The sequence below is a fragment of the Coregonus lavaretus genome (assembly GCF_964263955.1).
Source record: "Coregonus lavaretus genome assembly, chromosome: 32".
In the NCBI taxonomy this organism is placed as follows: Eukaryota; Metazoa; Chordata; class Actinopteri; order Salmoniformes; family Salmonidae; genus Coregonus; species Coregonus lavaretus.
In genome coordinates this window covers 19,957,312-19,978,754 of record NC_140019.1, presented here as the reverse complement: position 1 = coordinate 19,978,754, position 21,443 = coordinate 19,957,312, and the positions used below count along the sequence as shown (strand labels likewise).

The 21,443-nt window shown below is 39.4% G+C and overlaps 1 protein-coding gene across 6 annotated transcripts in view; it reads left to right on the top strand.

The window, feature by feature from the left end:
- Positions 1–21,443, top strand: part of LOC311107871 (E3 ubiquitin-protein ligase RNF130-like) — a 96,084-nt gene that overhangs the window by 72,621 nt on the left and 2,020 nt on the right. For 3 of the 6 annotated variants that reach the window (XM_084150445.1, XM_084150447.1, XM_084150444.1), the window contains exons 7-10: positions 10,570–10,666; positions 11,966–12,188; positions 14,293–14,386; positions 15,107–15,324. In XM_084150445.1, coding sequence (XP_084006571.1) covers positions 10,570–10,666; positions 11,966–12,188; positions 14,293–14,386; positions 15,107–15,125 — 433 coding nt within the window. In that variant the 3' untranslated portion in view covers positions 15,126–15,324. Of the gene's footprint in view, positions 1–10,569; positions 10,667–11,965; positions 12,189–14,292; positions 14,387–15,106; positions 15,325–17,523; positions 17,819–21,443 lie in introns of those variants that run through there. The other 3 variants (XM_084150448.1, XM_084150446.1, XM_084150449.1) reach the window with 2 other exon arrangements.

Below are 21,443 nucleotides of genomic sequence, written 5' to 3'. Positions count from 1 at the left end.
TTCCCAACTATTTTGCAATCTATATGGGACGGCTGTCAATCCTTTGGTCCTTAAGTGAAACTGATATACTTTTTTATTTATCACAGTTTTCCTTAACCAATTATGTTCTTTAATGCAAGGCCGACAGACAAGTTCCTTACTTTCTCCCCCTTCAACTTTCCTCTTCCACTTTTGCGGTAAGGCTGCAATTATTTGGTTGTAATTTTGGGTAGAGCAGACATTTCCATATGTTTTTGTTAGCTGCATGTGCGACATAACTCCACCAGTCCTACCGATGATATCATTTACGAAGATTATACCTTTTTTAAACATTCTGTCAAAAAATAAAGGTTTTTTGTCAATTAGTATATTTGAATTTAACCACAATATTTGTTGCATTATTTGTTCTGTCGTTTCTGGAGGATTAAATTGAAATTGCAACCAACTTTCTATGGCTTGTTTTAGAAATAGTGACATTTGGGAGATTATTTCCTTTTCAAATAACTGAAAGTGAGAGGTTGTAATCTGAATAAAGGGAAAAAGGCCTTTCTTGAACAGTGGGTGAGACAATCTTACTAATTTGCTTGAGAACCAGTTCGGATTTAAGTATAACTTTTGGATGACTGAAGATTTTAGTGATAGGTCTAATGCTTTAATATTTAATAATTTCTGTCCTCCGAATTCATATTCATTATATAAATATGCTCTTTTAATTTTGTCTGGCTTGCCGTTCCAAATAAAATTGAATATTTTTTTCTCATATAATTTAAAAAACTGTTTGCTAGGCGTAGGCAAGACCATAAGCAAATAGGTAAACTGGGATAATACTAAAGAGTTAATCAGGGTGATTTTTCCACAAATTGACAGGTATTTTCCTTTCCATGGTAGTAAGATCTTATCTATTTTTGCTAACTTTCTATTAAAATTTATTGAAGTGAGATCATTTATTTCCTTTGGGATATGTATTCCGAGTATATCTACATCACCATCAGACCATTTTATTGGTAAACTACATGGTAATGTAAAAATTGTATTTTTTAGTGATCCAATACGTAATATAGTACATTTGTCATAATTTGGTTTTAATCCAGAGAGGTTAGAAAATGTATCTAGATCCTCTATGAGGCTGTGGAGGGATTCTAGTTGTGGATCTAAAAGAAAACATGAATCATCTGCGTACAATGACACCTTTGTTTTTAAGCCCTGTATTTCTAATCCTCTGATATTATTATTGGATCTGATTTTAATAGCTAACATCTCGATGGCCACAATAAATAGATATGCCGATAGTGGACAACCTTGTTTCACTCCTCTTGACAGTTTAAAACTTTCTGAGAAATAGCCATTATTTACTATTTTACACCTAGGGTTACTATACATGATTTTGACCCATTTTATAAGAGATTCTCCAAAATTGAAATGCTCCAGGCATTTATATATAAATTCCAGTCAAACTTTATCAAATGCCTTTTCGAAGTCTGCTATGAATAGCAGGCCTGGTTTCCCATATTTTCCATAGTGTTCTATTGTTTCCAATACTTGCCTTATATTATCTCCAATGTATCTTCCATGTAAAAAACCTGTCTGATTAGAATGAATAATATCCGACAATACCTTTTTAATTCTATGCGCTATACATTTTGCTAGGATTTTTGCATCACAACACTGAAGTGTAAGTGGCCTCCAATTTTGTAAATGGACTGGATCTTTATATTTTCCACTTGTATCCTGTTTCAGTAATAATGAGATCAGACCTTCTTCTTGAGTGTCAGATAATCTACCATTTACATAGGAGTGGTTAAAACATGCTAATAACGGTCCTCTTAGTATATTAAAAAAGGTTTGGTATACCTCGATTGGTATGCCATCCAACCCTGGAGTTTTCCCGGACTTAAAGTCTTTAATTGCATCCAGAAGTTCCTCCTCTGTAATTTCACCTTCACATGAGTCTTTCTGTGTGGCTGTTAATTTGACATTATCAATAGAAAAAAAATCTCTACAATTAGCTTCAGTTAGAGGAGATGGAGGCGACTGAAAAGAAAACATATGCTTAAAATACTTTGTTTCTTCCTTCAAAATATCATTAGGTGAATTATGGGTGACTCCGTCAATTGTAACCAGTTTCATTAAGTTCTTTTTGGTAGCATTCCTATGTTGAAGATTAAAAAAGAATTTTGTGCATTTTTCCCCATATTCCATCCAGTTTGCTTTATTTTTATAATATATTACACTTGATCTTTCTTGAATAAGTTTTTCCATTTCTTTTAGTTTTTCCTCTAATTTATTCTGAGCCTCTATGTTACCGTTTTTATTGCCATCTATCTGTTCTGTTAGACTTTCTATTTCCTTTCTTAGTATAAACTCTTTTGACCTAAATTGCTTTTGTTTTCGAGATGAGTACTGAATTGCATGGCCTCTAAAGGCACATTTAAAGGTGTCCCATACAATAAGGGGATTCGCTGTACCTATGTTATGTTGGAAAAAGTCAGTTATAAATTCCTTTGTTCTAATTATAAATAAGTTATCATCTAATAGGCTTTGATTACATTTCCAATATCCTCGCCCACGTGGAAATTCAGTCAGAGTAATGTATATGCCTATTATATGATGGTCCGACCGCATTCTGTCCCCTATCAACACTTTTTTTACTTTTGGTGCCAACGAGAATGAGATAAGAAAGAAGTCAAGACGACTAGCTTGATTCAGTCTCCGCCATGTATATCTCACTAGATCAGCATATTTAAGCCTCCATATATCTACTAGTTCTAATGTATCCATGACATTCACAATTTCCTTAAGAGCATGTGGGTGATTGTTTGTGGTGTGATTTCCTTTTCGGTCCATTGAGCTATTTAAAACAGTATTATAATCCCCCACCATAATAATATTGTCTTGAGTTGCTTGCAGGCTTGATAATTTATTATATATATTGTCAAAGAATTGTGGATCATCATTATTTGGTCCGTAAAGGTTAATGAGCCATATCTGTTTATGGTCCAATACCATATTTAAAATAATCCATCTACCTTGCGTATCTATTTGGACAATTTGCACATTCGGATCGAAATTACTATTAATTAATATCATCACCCCTTTTGAATTTCTTTGCCCATGGGAGAAGTATATTCCCCCCCCCATTCTTTTTTCCACGCTACTTCATCTCGAATTGTTGAATGAGTTTCTTGTATACAATAGATATTATATTCCTTCTCTTTGAGCCATGTAAATATTGTTCTTATTTTGTTATTATCAGCTAAGCCATTACAATTATAACTGGCTATACTTATTTCACCATACACCATAATGAGATACAAGTTTCAAGTCTATTTATCATTATATATGTTTGTAAATTTACCAATAAAAAATAGCGTAATGATTGAGTGTCCATATAGCTGTACCGTGATATTTGCATTGCTACGGAGTAACCCTTCAATTGTTCTCCACTAATTCCCCCGCTAAAGCCCCTCCCCATCCCAAGTTGAGCCGTCATCCCAGTGATCAGCATCCCACCCACGTCCCTCCGTATCCCTAAGGCCCCGAGAGGCCAGGACCCATCCATCGAAAACAGCACACAGTGCCACCCACAAAACAGAAGCAGGTTAACCGCCAAAAGCATTTCCAATGCTTTCACCTCTATATATATATATATATCTATATAACTATTATTATTATTTTTTATTATGCATATCCTATTTTCCATCATTATCAATTAATATGCGTAATAATGTCGGCAGTTCACGCATAGGATTCTAACATATAACCAGGATTGCCATTGTATTACATTTAATTCATTGACAAGCAATTATTATCCTAGCAAATAATTCCCGCGGTCCATCCCATACCCCCCCCCCCCCCACAACAGATGCCAGACAAGCACACATGCACATACTCACATACTCCAACACACTCAACCCCCCTCCCCCACAATCCACCATAAAATCCGATACTCAACGGCTGTTATATCCCAGAGCCCAACTCGAGAAATAACTTGATCTACGAGTGCACATACAGTTAAAGCTGATTGAGAAAGCATGCAGATTGAGCAGAAATTGATAACAATGTGAGATTTGATTAATCTACTTAATCTATGTCAAGTCCTAGGTGATGGAGATCAGATCCACCCTCTTCACCTGAGACACAAACACTCTGATCCCCTGTTGTAACCATTTTCCCAAGCATCTCCATGCGGTCAGACCTTTGATTATTTTGTGCCACCTGGGCCACAATGATAAACCCCCTCTCTGATTGTCCGAGTGTGACCCCCTCCCCATGGGTTACTGCAGCCAGTGTTGCCAGCACTGCCACTACCTGGGTGGGCGTACCCCACCGGAATCCCCACCGGCTAGGTAAAAGGTCGTCAAGGTTCTCATTAGCAGCTTTGAGAATTTCCTTGTATATTATGCTCTCCCATCAGGGGGCTCTGGCTTTGTAGGACCAACCCTGCCAGGCAGGCTCAGAATCTTGAGGGGGCGGTGCTGCTCAAGTAGGTCTCTGACCGCATTTATTTCTCTGTTTAGGCTGCATATTCACAGCAGGTCCATAAAATAGATGGGAACTTCTCTTTGGTGTATGGGTCGCTCAGGTGGGTGTCCAGGTTATAGGGTTAGGGATCTTTCCATCATGATAGGACAATTAATAATTAGATTAGATGTATACTATATTTAAAAATGTATATCCCTCATCTACACAAAATTGAAAGCTCTCTCTCTCACTACCCCTGTTCATAGACCCCCGGTCGGCTCTGGGATATGCAACCATTTCCCCTCTCACTCACTTAACGCCGCACCTTTTCAAACACAAAAATGCACACCACATGGTTGACTGCGGAAGAAATGGGCCGAGCGTGCAAACGCACCCGCATCCACATCTGCTGCAAGGGGGAAAGGACGCCAGAGAGAACACAGGACCAACCACAACAACCATCCGCCAAAACAACAACCTCCCGCCAAAAAATCCATGTTCTAATTATTTGTATATAAAGATGTATTATTCTGCTTGTTATATCGTTTTATCCATTTATAAAATACTATACTTACTATAAATGTTATTTAATATTACAATCCCTATCATTGCTAGTATCAGGTGCTCCAATATTTGACTCCTCTATTACAACTTTTAGAATAGCCATGGAGTAGTCTTTGTGTCTCTGAACATTTGGTTGTCAATATATACTTTATCCACCACTAGTGCAACACGTTTCCCTTTTAATCTGTTTTCCTTGAAGATTGGATACAGAACTTTGCGCCTTTCTACAATCTCCTTCGGGAACTGATCATTCATGCCTATTTTCGTGCCAGCAAGTCTTTTTCCCAGGCTTTTCACCATAGCTTTGTCCTTAAAAAAAGCAAATTTGGCAACGATTGGGCGCTCATATTTCTGTCCTCTTTTTCCGAAACGATGTACACGTTCGAGTTGGATTTTATCGACAGCCTCGAGTGGGATTTGTAGCGCTGTATGCAGGAAGTCCTTCATAATATTCTCTGTTATTTCTCCCTCCTTTTCCTGAATACCCGTAAGTACTAGATTTTCCCTCATCGATCTAGTTTGGATGTCTAGTAAAGCTTCTCTCAGAAGATTGTTCTCCTTTTTTAATTCCCTAACGTCCGTTTCCATTTTAGAGACTGTCACTTTTATTTCTTTGGTTTCTTTCTCCATTACCAAAGCTTTTTCGTCACTCATTTGAAGACTCGCTTTCAACTCTTTTACGTCTTTACTAACCAATTCTAATATGCCCAATTTGTCATTTATCGACTTCAACAGGTCGCTTTCCACACTTACCATACCCAGTGGTGAAAAGCATATATCATCTGTATCTGTCGATGAGTCGCGTTTCCTTTTGGGGATCGGCTCTCCACGCTTGTCTTCAGTCATGTTTGGGTGTTGCTTGTTGTAGTAATATTTGTCGATATATTTCTCTAGCCTTATGATCTTATTTCTGTTATTATCCAGATTGAATTATATTAACTGCGAATATATGAAATGCTAATATTTAGTCTAACTTACTGATTTTGAATATTATGTTTTTATCTTGAGGTGTTTTGTACCGATTTCTATTCAATACGCCATCTTGTTTACGCGTGCCCCGCCCTTCGCAGCTGAGCCGTCAACCGTTCCCACTTATCTTTGTCGACTGCTCTGAACAGTTGATGTTGAGATGTGTCTGTTACCTGAACTCTGTGAAGCATTTATTTGGGCTGCAATTTCTGAGGCTGGTAACTCTAATGAACTTATCCTCTGCAGCAGAGGTAACTCTGGGTCTTCCTTTCCTGTGGCGGTCCTCATGAGAGCCGGTTTCATCATAGCGCTTGATGGTTTTTGCGACTGCACTTGAAGAAACTTTCAAAGTTCTTGAATTGTTAATGTCTCTTTGCTTATTTGAGCTGTTCTTGCCATAATATGGACTTGGTCTTTTACCAAATAGGGCTATCTTCTGGATTCCACCCCTACCTTGTCACAACACAACTTATTGGCTCAAGCGCATTAAGAAGGAAAGAAATTCCACAAATTAACTTTTAACAAGGCACACCTGTTAATTGGCTAGTGATGGCTATTTAACAGTCTGATGGCCTTAAGATAGAAGCTGTTTTTCCTCTTAATGATCGGATCCTTTTTTTAAATGTTCACCTACAATGACATACCCAAATCTAACTGCCTGTAGCTCAGGACCTGAAGCAAGGATATGCATATTCTTGATATAATTTGAAAGGAAACACTTTGAAGTTTGTGGAAATGTCAAATTAATGTAGGAGAATATAACACATTAGATCTGGTAAAAGATAATACAAACAAAAAACATGCATTTTCGATTATTATTTTTTGTTGCATCATCTTTGAAATGCTAGAGAAAGGCCAGACAGTGATATAGGATTCTAGATTTAATTTATGTTGTCCACTAGATGGCAGCAGTGTGTGTGCAAAGTTTCAGACTGATTCAGTGAAGAATTACATCACTACACAATATGTTGTATCAAGTCTGCCAGGAGTTTTCCCAAATGTGCCGAATTGGTTTTCAAGTACATAACTATAGAGAACATACAAAAAATGCTATGGTAATACAACATTTTAGTTTGCACACTCCCAGGAATGTCATACAAGATGGATCATTAGCTTCCCTACAGAAAAGACGCTAACCGTCACATCTAGATGGCCGGGCGGGGTGGGTGTGGATCCAGAGGTCAAACAGTAGAACCCAGTTCCTACATTCGAATATAAAAATTGATTTTTCAAACAAAACTACACTACATTTTATCTCTGGGCCCCCCCGGTTTACAAATCAGATCAAGATTACTGAATGTAAGTACATTATTTACCTTCAGAGGTGAATGTACCAAACCAGTTGCCGTGATAAGTGTTTTGTTGTGCACTATTTTGGTATTTTTTTTGCTGTAATAGCTACTGTAAATTGGACAATGCAGTTAGAATTACAATAATTTAAGCTTTCTGCCCATATAAGATATGTCTATGTCCCAGAAAGTTGTCTGTTTACAACACCATTCTAGTCACATATCGCATATTGAGCAGCAACCATCCCTTATAAGGGACACCGATCCTGTAGAGGTTAACACATTTTTGGTTATTACATGATTCCATATGTGTTATTTCATAGTTTTGATGTCTTCACTATTATTCTACAATGTAGAAAATAGTAAAAATAAAGAAAAACCCTAGAATGAGTAGGTGTGTCCAAACTTTTGACTAGAACTGTAAGTGTCAGAGTTAGGCTACCTAAAGAGCTCATTTCTGTCTGCAATCCAAAGGTAGGCTAATTTGAAGTAACCTGTGCAGTCGACTGGTCATGTTAGTAGTTCAAAATGTACCTTTGGTTTGTGCCCTTCATCAGATATGTGTTTTTAGGGCATACTGCAATGACACCAAGATGCACAAATATATTTTCTTGGCATCCTTGTAGTGTTTGTAGTTTAGTAGAGGAGCCGGAACCTAAGACTTGATCCTGATGGCAAACACATGGATTATCCACACAGACTTGGTGGAGAGAGAGAGAATGAAGAGAGGGAGAGCAAGAACGAAGAAAGAGAGGGATGACATGAGGACAAACAATAGGAAACAAGGGAAAGGCAGAGAGAGAGGAGGAGTGAACAGGGCTGTTTATGTAGAGTGGAGTTTATCGGTCCTGATCACGTGTGTTCATACTGTATCTCTCAACACCAACCCCTCTGGTGCCTCCCTTAAGTACACGCTGCTATCCCCAATCAATAACTAAAAGCATTGAAGTAATGGAGTACACTTGACCTGCCCTCGGCCATTCAATTTGTCTCTTTACATTTAATATCAGTCTATAGGACAGTGTCTTGTCAATGGAGGGACGATTTCCTGGTCAGACTTGGATGGACAGATAGACAGGCAGGCAGGTAGGCATGTGGACAAATATTTTAGATGCTGTAACAAATGCCATCTGGATAAACCAAACATACCAACCAAGACAGGAACAACAAACATAATTATCTTGGTATGTTGTTGTTGTTCTGTGAAGGCATCTGTTATAGTATCTAATAGGTGTCTGTCCGGCTGTCATTTCTTTCTCTGTTTTTACTCTGCTCTAAGAAAGAGTGCATTTGATATGGCACCCTATTCCCTATATAGTGCACTACATTTGACCAGAGCCCAATGGGCCTGGTCAAAATGTGTGCACTACATAGGGAATAGGGTGCATCCTGGGATGCAGGCAAATACTCTGAGCGGAATCTTTCCCTGACTGGAGTTTCTCACTTATAGCATACATATACACACACACATTCACACTGTAAAACAATCATACAAACTACAACACAAGCTCACCCTTTGACACATTCCCAAACACTATCACACTGGTTACACACACACACACACAGCCCATCTGAAATTAGCCCACCCAACTACCTCATCCCCATATTGTTATTTATTTTGCTCATTTGCACCCCAGTATCTCTATTTGCACATCATCTCTTGCACATCTATCATTCCAGTGTTAATACTAATTGTAATTATTTTTGCACTATAGCCTATTTATTGCCTTACCTCCATAACTTGCTACATTTGCACACACTGTATATATATTTTCTGTTGTATTTTTGACTTTATGTTTTGTTTTACCCCATATGTAACTCTGTTGTTGTTTTTATTGCACTGCTTTGCTTTATCTTGGCCAGGTCGCAGTTGTAAATGAGAACTTGTTCTCAACTGGCTTACCTGGTGAAATAAAAAAATTAAATGAAAAAACAAACACACACACAATCAAAGCTTATTGACACACACACACTTATCCAAGTCTCACTACAACCACAGCTTATCCAAAAGTCCCTCTCTTGTAGCACTGCTTCTTACTGCACACTGACTTTCTCCCCAAGCCATTGTATGGTTAACAGACTCATCATTAATGTATGGAGCCCTTGTTTTCTGTGCCCCCCTTGAAATAAAGTAAAGCAGTGGTAGAGGCCTGGTGCCCCCGCTGCAAGGGGCTTCAATAAGGAACATAACATGCCCAGGAAATGCCAGGCCATGTTAGACAGGCACTTAACAGAATCAACGTGCACTTTTATGTTTGTTCTTAGGTATTGGCGGCTAAGTATTTTCTATTATGCATGGCTGGTACTCGCACTTAAGGAATTGTTCTTTAGCAATAATGTAATGGGGCCTTGTATTGTTTTATGGATGCTCATCATAAGGATGTTTAATGCACCATGCCTTTGATAAAGCCATCAAGCAGTTATGGTTAGTGATATGTTATGAGGTAGGCAAGAGAAGATACTGTAAATCTGTTCCTAATGGTCCTTTTGAAGTGCATTGAAACTGGCCGTCCGGCATCATATAGTAATAGGGAGCAGACCACTATTTCAAACATGATGAAGTTTCTCTCAGATCTACAATGGCTGTCTTTTGTCATGACGGACAGACAATGTAAACCTTGTCCAAGTTGCGCCACAATGATCACTGTGTCTGTAAAGCGCGACTTGTTTCGGTAACACTTTGTATTGAAGTCCCTTAATAAACCATTTATAAACAGTTTGTAAAGAGTTTACTTACCATTGTTGAATCATTGTTCCTACATTTATAAATGTCAATAATCTCTTAAGAGTCTTTTGATTATTTTTTATTTTAGAATCCCCATTAGCTGTTGCTGAAGCACCAGTTACCCTTCCTGGGGACAACATTTATACATTTTATTTATAAACACTATTTAATTAAACTGATTTTTTTCATCAGCATGCTAGGCTAGCTTATCTTCAGCATAAGCTAGCCTAGCATGCTATCGAGAAAGGCAGTTTAATTAAAATAGAGTTTATAAATGCAGACATGACTTTAGAGATTGCTTATTGACATTTACAAATGTAGGAATAATGATTCATAAATGGTAAGTAAACTCTTTACAAACTGCTTATAAATTGTTTATTAAGGGACCTTAATATAAAGTGTTACCATTTCCGCTTTCATACTCCAGGCCCTCCTTGTCAGCTCAAACATTGTGCAATCGCAGGACGTAAATGGGCCAAGGCTGACTTTGAAGAGCCCCATGTAGGCCATTTTGGGGCTTGTTTGTGGAGGTGGGTTCCTGCTCTTCAACCGTGTTCTTTGTTTCTCTTTCTCTCTGCACAGACATGTCTTCCATAAGCTGTGTGTGGACCCCTGGCTGAATGAGCACTGTACCTGCCCCATGTGTAAACTGAACATTCTCAAAGCTCTGGGAATCATGGTGAGTATTAGTGTAGTCAATATCTCAATGCCTTATCAGTAGAAATGTGTTGGAAGTCAGTTTGCCAATGTTATCCGGCAACGCCAGTACTCATAAAGAAAATTGTGATCAACTTCACAAACGACTCTTGACCCAAATAATGAGAGGAAAAAGATTGCCTTAATATATTGTCATTATCTACATTTACATGTTTATGTTGATTAACAGTAGAATACAACAAAACCTGTCTTGTGTTGTAGATTAAGACATTATTTCCCCAGATTGCCCTTCACATGCTGCTCCACATCATTGTGACAGACCATGTTCATCCTGGGGCGCGTTCAGTAGGATGCAACGTTTTGGAACGTTCAGATAGAAATAGGCTATGTAGAACAAACATGCCTCTCTGACATGTAGAATAAGGAATCACATCAGCTCTATTCATGGCATTTCTATCTGCAATGTAAAAAAATGTTCGGCAACTGAACATGGCCCAGGCAATTGCGTAACCATCTGTTTATGCCAGCTGTATATGACCTCATCCATAGTCCTAGTATTCCCCCTGCTGGCAATTTATGGAACTATTGCTCAGACACCAGAAACTAGTCAAACCAGGACTAAAGTGTTATCATCACATCTGATGAGCTGCTACAAGAGCTATTTGCTCTGAAGTCAAGTGTTCATGTTAAGGTCATGGTCAAAATCAGGGTCAGCGATCAGAATGTAGAAAATCCCAGCTGTTACAAAAACGTACCATGCCTCCGTTCTTTCTAGCATGACCTAACATTGGCCAAAGTTAATACGACACAAATTAGACTTTAACCACTAGCCATAACATTCCTCCAACCCTTGTGTTTAACCACTAGCCATAACATTCCTCCAACCCTTGTGTTTAACCACTAGCCATAACATTCCTCCAACCCTTGTGTTTAACCACTAGCTATAACATTCCTCCAACCCTTGTGTTTAACCACTAGCCATAACATTCCTCCAACCCTTGTGTTTAACCACTAGCCATACCATTCCTCAAACCCTTGCGTTTAACCACTAGCCATAACATTCCTCCAACCCTTGTGTCTAACCACTAGCCATAACATTCCTCTAACCCTTGTGTTTAACCACTAGCCATAACATTCCTCTAACCCTTGTATTTAACCACTAGCCATAACATTCCTCTAACCCTTGTGTTTAACCACTAGCCATAACATTCCTCTAACCCTTGTATTTAACCACTAGCCATAACATTCCTCTAACCCTTGTGTTTAACCACTAGCCATAACATTCCTCTAACCCTTGTCGTTACCCCCCTCCCCCCTTTAGCCTAACCTGCCGTGCGTGGACAACGTCGGCTTCGACATGGACCATAGGATAGGGCGCAGCCAGACGATGGCAAGCCAGCGGACGGCCCTGGTGGACCTGTCCAGTGAGACGTCCATCAGCCTGGAGCCCCTGCAGCAAGGCCACCCCGGCACTGGACCCCAGATCCCCTCAGAGAGCGGAGAGCTCACCCCCCGCACCGGAGAGATCAACATCTCCGTCACCAGTAAGTAGCTTCCACCTCGGACATCCTTTCTTGTCTTCAACTTAAGTTTTGGTTTTATTTCAATTGACTTTATTGATATGAAAGGTTACATTCAGCATTATAAAATCAGAGTTTCTCACAGTTTTATTTGATCCTTGCAAATCAGGACGGCAGTTAGCCTAGTGGTTAGCGTGTTGGGCAAGTAACTGAAAGGTCGCTAGTTCAAATCCCTGAGCTGGCAAGGTGAAAAGTCTGCCGATATGCCCTTGAGCAAGGCACTTCACTTAACACTAATTGCTCCAGGGTCACCGTTGATAATGGCAGACCCTGGCCATAACCCCACTCTCCGAGGGTGTCTCAGGGAGAGTTGGGATATGCAAAAAACAAATGTCCAATTCACACATGTGTATAATACACACTTGTATCTGTGTAAAATGGGACAAATATAAACATCCACCAAATGTATATTATTATAATTATTATGTAAGCTCTGTCTGAACATAGGAATAAATCAAATGTAGCCTTTTCATAGTTTACAAACTTAGTAAAGGAATTGACCTCTAAACAATGAAAACAAATTATCTTGTTATGCTATTTAAATTAGGTAAGGCAAAACTCTAAACTAAAGGCAAAATAATAATTGTTTTAAACTAAATAGCTGAAGTACCAAAGGATTAACTGGAGCTGCAGACCCTATTGACTTGACATACACACGCACACTCACTCACACACACTCACACTCACTCAAAAGATATATCATAAATCCCTCCATACCCCTTTACCCCTCCCTTCACTAAAAGTGAGATTAGGGGTGTTCTGTTCTGTCAGCAAAAATACTACCACTTTTAAAAGGATCACACCGACAACCTCTCTCTCTCTCTCTCTCTCTTTCTCTGTCTCTCTTTGTCCTTGTGAGTTTGCAATCCTCTACAATGACTCTGCATTTAGATTTCAGTCTCCTTTCACACTTTCCCTTGACCTTGGACACACACACACCCCCCAGAGACTTGTCTCTTGTAAATCACACTGCTTCTCCCCGCTGCCACTGTCTGTTTAATCCATAATCCCTATCCAACTCTGATCCTAGCCCCAACCGTGAGAAGGCAAAATGCACAACTGACCTAAGATGACCTCTTGAACCACTCTCTGTTTTACTGTGCATAACTATATATGAAGGGGAAAAAAGGTGATTTCACAGCACTGCAGCAAAAAATAAGAACATGCACTGCAGTTATTAAGACAATACTACTACTTGTTTACCATTCTTTCACTTATAGCTAGTAATTGTAATTCAGTAATGCATACAGCAATTTGAATGAATAGCTAATCCGTGTGAATAGTTCCAAATCGGAATAATAGTTGAATAATAGTGAATAAGAGTTGTTAGATAACTCTTGGTACCTAAACCTGTTTCAGGATAGGCCTACTTCCATAAATTAATTGAAGCCTTTCTTATATAAATCCACCCAATTTCTGCTGTTTGATCATGTGGCCCAGGTTCCTCTCATTTCTGGTAAACCTCAAAGGGCTCCTATAGTGTACGGCCTGCTCTCTTTCAATGTGGACTGTTTTACTTGACTTTGCTAAATTTAAAGAGACTGCACGTTAAGTCAGTGCTATAAATGCAGTATAGATGGACCTAGATGTGCCTCGGTTTCTCTTTTTGTCGCCGTTGGTGTGTGCTGTGTGGATGCGTGTGCTATGTGGATGCGTGTGCTGTGTGGATGTGTTTGTGAGTCTTTTTTTGCTTTTGTGTGTGTGCTTGTGTGTGTGTGCGTGCGTTGAGGTCATGCTTGTGTGTCTGTGTGTGCATACCACTGTCTTTACGCTATGCCCATGCTTCCAGGTCTTTCTCTCCTGTCTTCAAGCTTGTCCTGGTGAATGTCTCTCCTTTCTCCTGCCTCTGTCCGTGTGGCTCTCCTCTTCTGGATATTTATCTGGATCTTAAGGACGTCTTCTCTTCATCTCCTCGTCTCTTCGTTTTCCTGACTTTACTGCTGGTTTTCAAAGAGAATAAAGATATTTTGTGTATTCCTGTTTGGCCTCGTCGGTTTTTAACCCAATGCATGTTGGGCTGCAGTGACCACCACCCCCCCCCCCCCCCCCCCTTTCCTTTTATTGACAGAGGAGTGGTTTATAATCGGCAGCTTCGGCCTTCTCAGCACTCTCACACTGTGCTTCATGATCATCAAGGCCACAGCCAGCTTCTCCAGCCCTGAGTGAGTACCACCGTACACTTCCAGAATTAAATAAATTAAATGTTTCTACTCCTTAGTTACATTTCAATCAAGATTTGGTTTCATGTGGTCCTGAACTGTGGATAGTCCAGAAGACTATTGATAAAGCTTGAGTCATAGATTATTGTTGTCTATTTAATTTCTACTTAACTAAGCCAGAATTCAGTCCTATACTTCTTGATTTGTGGATATTGGAAAATTGGCTCAACTCAGACTACTTTGAACCATTGCCAAGACAATGGAGTTTGGATACAGACCAGACAGATGCAAAACAATCTGAGACTATTATTCAGATGTGGCAAACTTCCATTTCCATTAATTTACTAAACTTGGATCGCAGCAAACAACAATCGAAATAGTTTAACAGCACAATTGTCTCATACTGTACAGTATATGTGTACTGAAGTCAAGTACAGTTGACATGGGTACTGGCATGTATCTGATACAGAGAGAGTTTGAAAAGTAATGAAACTAACAGGGCTACTGTATAAAGTTACACGGAAGCCTCCATCCATCCCCACTCAGACAAACTGCTAAGTGCCTTACACAAGAGAACATCATGGTTTAAAAGATTACAAGTATTTTTTATGTTCAGATCAATTACATTCCCCTTCTCTGTTCCTACGTGCCTTTTAATGCTCTGTTTTTCTTCTGCTACGTTCTTTTCTAAACATCATTAATTTCCTCTTCCTTCTCTTCCAGCCTGGAGTGGGAGGAGTGAAGATTATCACCATATTGCCCCTCTAAACGCTTTCTCTGCCGGAGCCTCATGGCAACGTTGCCTTCTTTTGCCATATGTTTCTGTATTGCATTTGTAAACTTTTACTACTGTACTGGCTGAACCTGGCTGTATTGTTTTTAGTGGTTGTAATAGGGCAAAGCGCTTTGAGACATTAAACCATCCCTCCTTTTTACTTGTACTTTGATTTATATTCTCTTTTGTAATCAATACCCTGTGTGTGTGTGTGTGTGTGTGTGTGTGTGTGTGTGTGTGTGTGTGTGTGTGTGTGTGTGTGTGGGGCGGCAGGTAGCTTAGTGGTTAAGAGCATTGTTCTAATCCCCAGGCCGACTAGGTGAAAAATCTGTCTACGTGCCCTTGAGCAAGGCACTTAACCCTAATGGCTCCTGTAATTCGCTCTGGATAAGAGCGTCTGCTAAATGACGTAAATGTGTGTGTTTCTATATTTAATGAAAGACAGAATAATTATTGTGCTCCCAAACCAGACACATCTCGCTACAGAAGGTTGAAGTCTCATGTTCTTCTTTGCTCATCCATGACCTTAACTTGAAAATACACTAAGAATACAAAACATTAGGAACACCTGCTCTTTCCATGATAGACTGACCAGGTGAATCCAGGTGAAAGCTATGATCCCTTATTGATGTCACTTGTTAAATCCACTTCAGTCAGTGTAGATGAAAGGGAGGAGACAGGTTAAATAATTATTTTTAAGCCTTGAGACAATTGAGACATGGATTTAAGTGCCTTTGAACAGGGTATGGTAGTAGGTGCCAGGCACACCGGTTTGTATCAAGAACTGCAACGCTCAACAGTTTCCTGTGTGTGTCAGGAATAGTCCACCACCCAAAGGACATCCAGCCAACTTGACACAACTGTGGGAAGCATTGGAGTGGGCCAGCATCCTTGTAGAATGCTTTCGACACCTTGTAGAGTCTATGCCCCGACGAATTGAGGCTGTTCTGGGGGCAAAAGGCGGGGGAGGGTGTAACTCAATGTAAGGAAGGTGTTCCTAATGTTTGGTATACTCAGTGTATTTGTCCGTGATGCAACACTATCCCCAGTAGGTGGCACTATTTCTTAGCGATACAGTACAGGTCTAGCCTCCCACATCCAGAATGGTGTCAGGTCACAACCTCCACAAAACTCTGCTTAGCTCTTATTCAGGCTGGCCTGAATGATATTGATGATTTTTATGATTCAAAGGGTGGTCTGGGTGATCTTCCATGTATCACTCTCTTGACTTGAGGTTGTATAGTGTCGTGGAAATTTTACACAGGGACACTCGAAGTCAATCTTAAATGAATAATTATATATTATCAGCGTGCTGGAGAGGTTCCAACCAATTCAATGTACCAAGTACATATGTCGATCAGGAGCTCCACCCGGGGACCCCATAACACATATGGAAGAAAGTGTAAAACAAATCAAAATATATTTTTATATTTGAGATTCTTCAAAGTAGCCACCCTTTGCCTTGATGACAGCTTTGCACACTCTTGGCATTCTCTCAACCAGCTTCACGAGGTAGTCACCTGGAATGCATTTCAATTAACAGGTGTGCCTTGTTAAAAGTTAATTTGTGGAATTTCTTTCCTTAATGCATTTGAGCCAATCACTTGTGTTGTGACAAGGTAGGGGTGGTATACAGAAGATATTCCATATTATAGCAAGAACAGCTAAAATAAGCAAAGATAAACGACAGTCCATCATTACTTTAAGACATGAAGGTCAGTCAATCCGGAAAATGTCAAGAACTTTGAACGTTTCTTCAAGTGCAGTCGCAAAAACCATCAAGCGCTATGATGAAACTGGCTCTCATGAGGACCGCCACAGAAAAGGAATACCCAGAGTTACCTCTGCTGTAGAGGATAAGTTCATTAGAGTTAACTGCACCTCAGATTGCAGCCCAAATAAATGCTTCACAGAGTTCAAGTAACAGTCCCATCTCAACATCAACTGTTCAGAGGAGACTGCGTGAATCTGGCCTTCATGGTCGAATTGCTGCAAAGAAACCACTACTAAAGGACACCAATGAGAAGAAGAGACTTGCTTGGGCCAAGAAACATGAGCAATGGACATTAGACCGGTGGAAATCTGTCCTTTGGTCTGATGAGTCCAAATTTGAGATATTTGGTTCCAACCGCGTGTCTTTGTGAGACGCAGAGTAGGTGAACGGATAATTTCTGCATATGTAGTTCCAACCATGAAGCATGGAGGAGGAGGTGTGATGGTGTGGGGGTGCTTTGCTGGTGACACTGTCAGTGATTTATTTAGAATTCAAGGCACACTTAACCAGCATGGCTACCATAGCGTTCTGCAGCGATACGCCATCCCATCTGGTTTGCGCTTAATGGGACTATCATTTGTTTTTCAACAGGACAATGACCCAAAACACACCTCCAGGCTGTGTAAGGGCTATTTGACCATGAAGGAGAGTGATGGAGTGCTGCATCAGATGACCTGGCCTCCACAATCACACGACCTCAACCTAGTTGAGATGGTTTGGGATGAGTTGGACCGCAGAGTGAAGGAAAAGCAGCCAACAAGTGCTCAGCATATTTGGGAACTCCTTCAAGACTGTTGGAAAAGCATTCCTCATGAATCTGGTTGAGAGAATGCCAAGCGTGTGCAAAGCTGTCATCAAGGCAAAGGGCAGCTACTTTGAAGAATCTAAAATCTAAAATATATTTTGATTTGTTTAACACTTTTTTTGGTGTTAAACAATTCCATATGTGTTATTTCATAGTTTTGATGACTATTATTCTACAATGTAAAAATAAAGTAAAACCTTGTATTGAGTAGGTGTGTCCAAACTTTTGACTGGTACTGTATATTTGCATGATTTAGCTTATTCATCATTCATAATTAATTCATCATTAGCGTTTGTTTATTCATGTACCCGACCAATATTGGGTCATGCATGTGACAGACTAATACCTCCATGAGGCTTCTTCTCTCTAAGCTGAGACCTTGAAACTGAGGTATTCCTTTCTCAAAACAAGGTTCTGGGCGTACTGCCGAATTGCAGATACTGATCGTGAGGATTCGTTCAGTCAGTCACTTGCATGAACACATAAATTGGTTATTAGAAAAGCACATGAATAGAACACAGAAGTTGGTTATTAGAAAATGTATTAACAGGAGTTAATCTAATTTCATTAGTAATAAAGCTACAATCTACTATCAAAGTAGTAAGTAATATGTCAACAAAATCAACGCATAAAACCACAGACACTTTCAAACCCTTCATTCCGGGTTGTACTTGTAAAAACATTGCACTAGAACGTTTTAACTTAAGACCTTCACTTCATATAGTTACACATATGCTTCATTACACAATTTCATTCATGGATTCTGGCAATTACATTTCAGCTGGAGCTTTTGTTGCGAGTGGCTTGTTAATGACCGATTGGTATCGCAATGCATTTCTAGTCTAAAGTACTGTACATTTTGCAGTGTGCAGACCTCTACAATCAACCTGATACCCCAAATAAACATTTTTGGAAAAGCCTAAATTAATTACGGGCACGGTTGACCACCCCCCTCCCTCCCGGCACTCATTCTTCTGGCGTTTCAGTTCGTCTTCCAAATGGCACATGTTCAAAGTGGATGGCCCTTGACAAAGTCTCTCACCTGAGCCGCCAATGTACTTTATAGTCCATTATGTCTTGTCCATTTTCCTACCAGTACACCAGCAGTTGATAGCTTCGACTGGATGCTGTGTACAGGATGCTGGCTCGGACTCAGGTCTCACGGTAGAAGTGGTGAAGGGCCATAGTGAAGCCATTGTCGCAATTACTTCAGACATTTAGGGGGGGTTGAGGTTCACACTGTTCTTGGTCATATTATCCTTTCCATGCATCCAGACACCATCTGTGGTCACCTTCGCCATAACCTCGAGAGAGGACAGACCAGAACATAGTTTTGGGCATTTCTGATTCAGGAAATCCAGACAAAATATTCACTGTATGATAAATGAAAAAATATTCACTGTATGACAAATTACTACTACTACTACTACTACTACTACCAATATTGTTAATACAGATTTCTAAGACAAATGTCAAAAAGAATAACAACACACAGTTGAAACCATTTTATTTGTATTTATTTTTGGCTTATACTCCCCTATCATCTTGGCGATCTCACCGCAGAGTTACAGGATCAGGGAGTCAGAGGGCTAATCCTTAGGGAGAAATCCCGACCATCCAGCAGACCCAATCTGGTGAGATTTGTTATTGAAGCAAGACAAAAACAAACAAAACAAAACAATAACAGCAATACACATATATCACTCAATGTGGGAAAACTTCAATCCATTTGGAGTAACTGGCAGCCATTACCAACATATATTTTTCCTTTTACTGGCAGGCATGTGAAGAAAACCAATTAGCATATTTACCAAAGGGCCCCAGGGGACCGGTAATTCCCCAAAAAAACTACAACATTTACATTTACATTTTAGTCATTTAGCAGACACTCTTATCCAGAGCGACTTACAGTTTTAGTGAGTGCATAAATTTTTCATACTGGGTAGCACTGCCTGTTAAATCAAAATAACTAATAAAATTAGAATTACAACCATTGATGACTCCATCTTAACTTAATTGTAACCCATAAGGTAATGGTAAAATAGACTAGAGACAGGTGTCCCTCATTCAGGGGCAGCACTCTCTCTCTCTCTCCTTCTCTTGTTCCGAATCACACATAGGACTATTGATGAATTATAAACTTCTTGTAATTATTTAGTGTTTACATAGACGATTTTAAATCTCACCCAATGTCTCTAGTCTTTCTAGTGAGGGTAATCAGGCCTCACCAGGAAGTCAGAACAGAGCTCAGAGGTTCAACCCCATTGAGTGTTTTTTCCCTGTACCTCAGACATTATTTAAAGATATTTGAAACATTTTGTGTATCAGGTTTACATTGGGTTTTTCAGCACATTTCTTATTAAGGTGGGTTGTGTGTGGGTACTGGCGTGTGTGTGGTAAAAATCGCAGGGTAAAAACAAACAAAATGGCCAGGCCTTACTTAATTTGGTAGCTCCTATTAACAGCTGGATCCGGGTACGAATATACTGTATAGTACACCGTTTCAATAACAAGCCTTTCAAAGGGAGAGATACAGAATCATTGATTTATTTTTTTTATTTTATTTTTACTTGGTAGCGGACATTCCATCAGTCCTGGAAGAAAGAAAATAAACTTAATCGAGTTTAATGCTCTCGTAATCATTGTCATTTTGACCTGTTGCATTGACATACAGTTCTGTACAAACTGTCCCTGGGACATAAACTAGTCAAAATATGAAACCTGTTGCTTAACAAATCTGCTAGGACCATCAAAAAGTTGGTGCTGGCTTATCAACTCAATATTCAGTACTAAAAACATTTACTTGGATCTACTTCAATTCTGGACGCAGTTCCACATAATGGAAACAGATTGTTTTAGATGACGTTACCTTCTTACTTAAATCACTGGTGCTACCCAAACTATAGAATTGAGTAATAATAATTGGAAATTGTCAAAAAACGTGTCATTTAAATTATTCTTACATCTGTCCCAAATGTCCCTACTGTGTCCCTTCCAGCCTGTTTTTTGTTCAGTGAGCACTGGCGACTATCTATTGTTCCACAGAAAGCTTATCTCTAACCCAAACACCAGATGGCGGGCTCTAATTAAATATCAGTCCCAATGCTCAATCCCTCTGTTCGTCATGTGACCTTGTATTATAGCATTTACCTCTTGAAATTACTAAGATATTGCATTATTAAAGTGCTATCTGAAAGCCACTAACATTAGCATTCAGGCAGAATCAATCATCCTGTTCGTTGACGCCAAATTGCCATGGAAGTTCTACACAGGGACACTCGAAATAAATCTTAAATTAATCATTCTTTATTATCAGCGCGCTTGAGAGGTTTCCAACCAACTCAATGCACCAAGTACACTTGTCGATCAGGAGCTCCACCCGGGGCAGTCCCGTTAGTTCTCTTATAGACAGACAAGTTATATTTGCATGATTTAGCTTATTCATCATTCATAATTAATTCATCATTAATGTTTGCTTCATTCATGTGACCGACCAATAACACCTCACAAGGCTTCTTCTCTCTAAGGTGAGACCTTGAAACTGATTCAAAACAAGGTTCTGGATGTACTGCCAAATTGCAGATACTGATCGTGATGGTTCGTTCAATCAGTCACTTACATGAACACATACATTGGTTATTAGAAAATCACATGAATAGAACACAGAAATTGGTTATTAGAAAAGTACAAACATAAAATGTTCCAT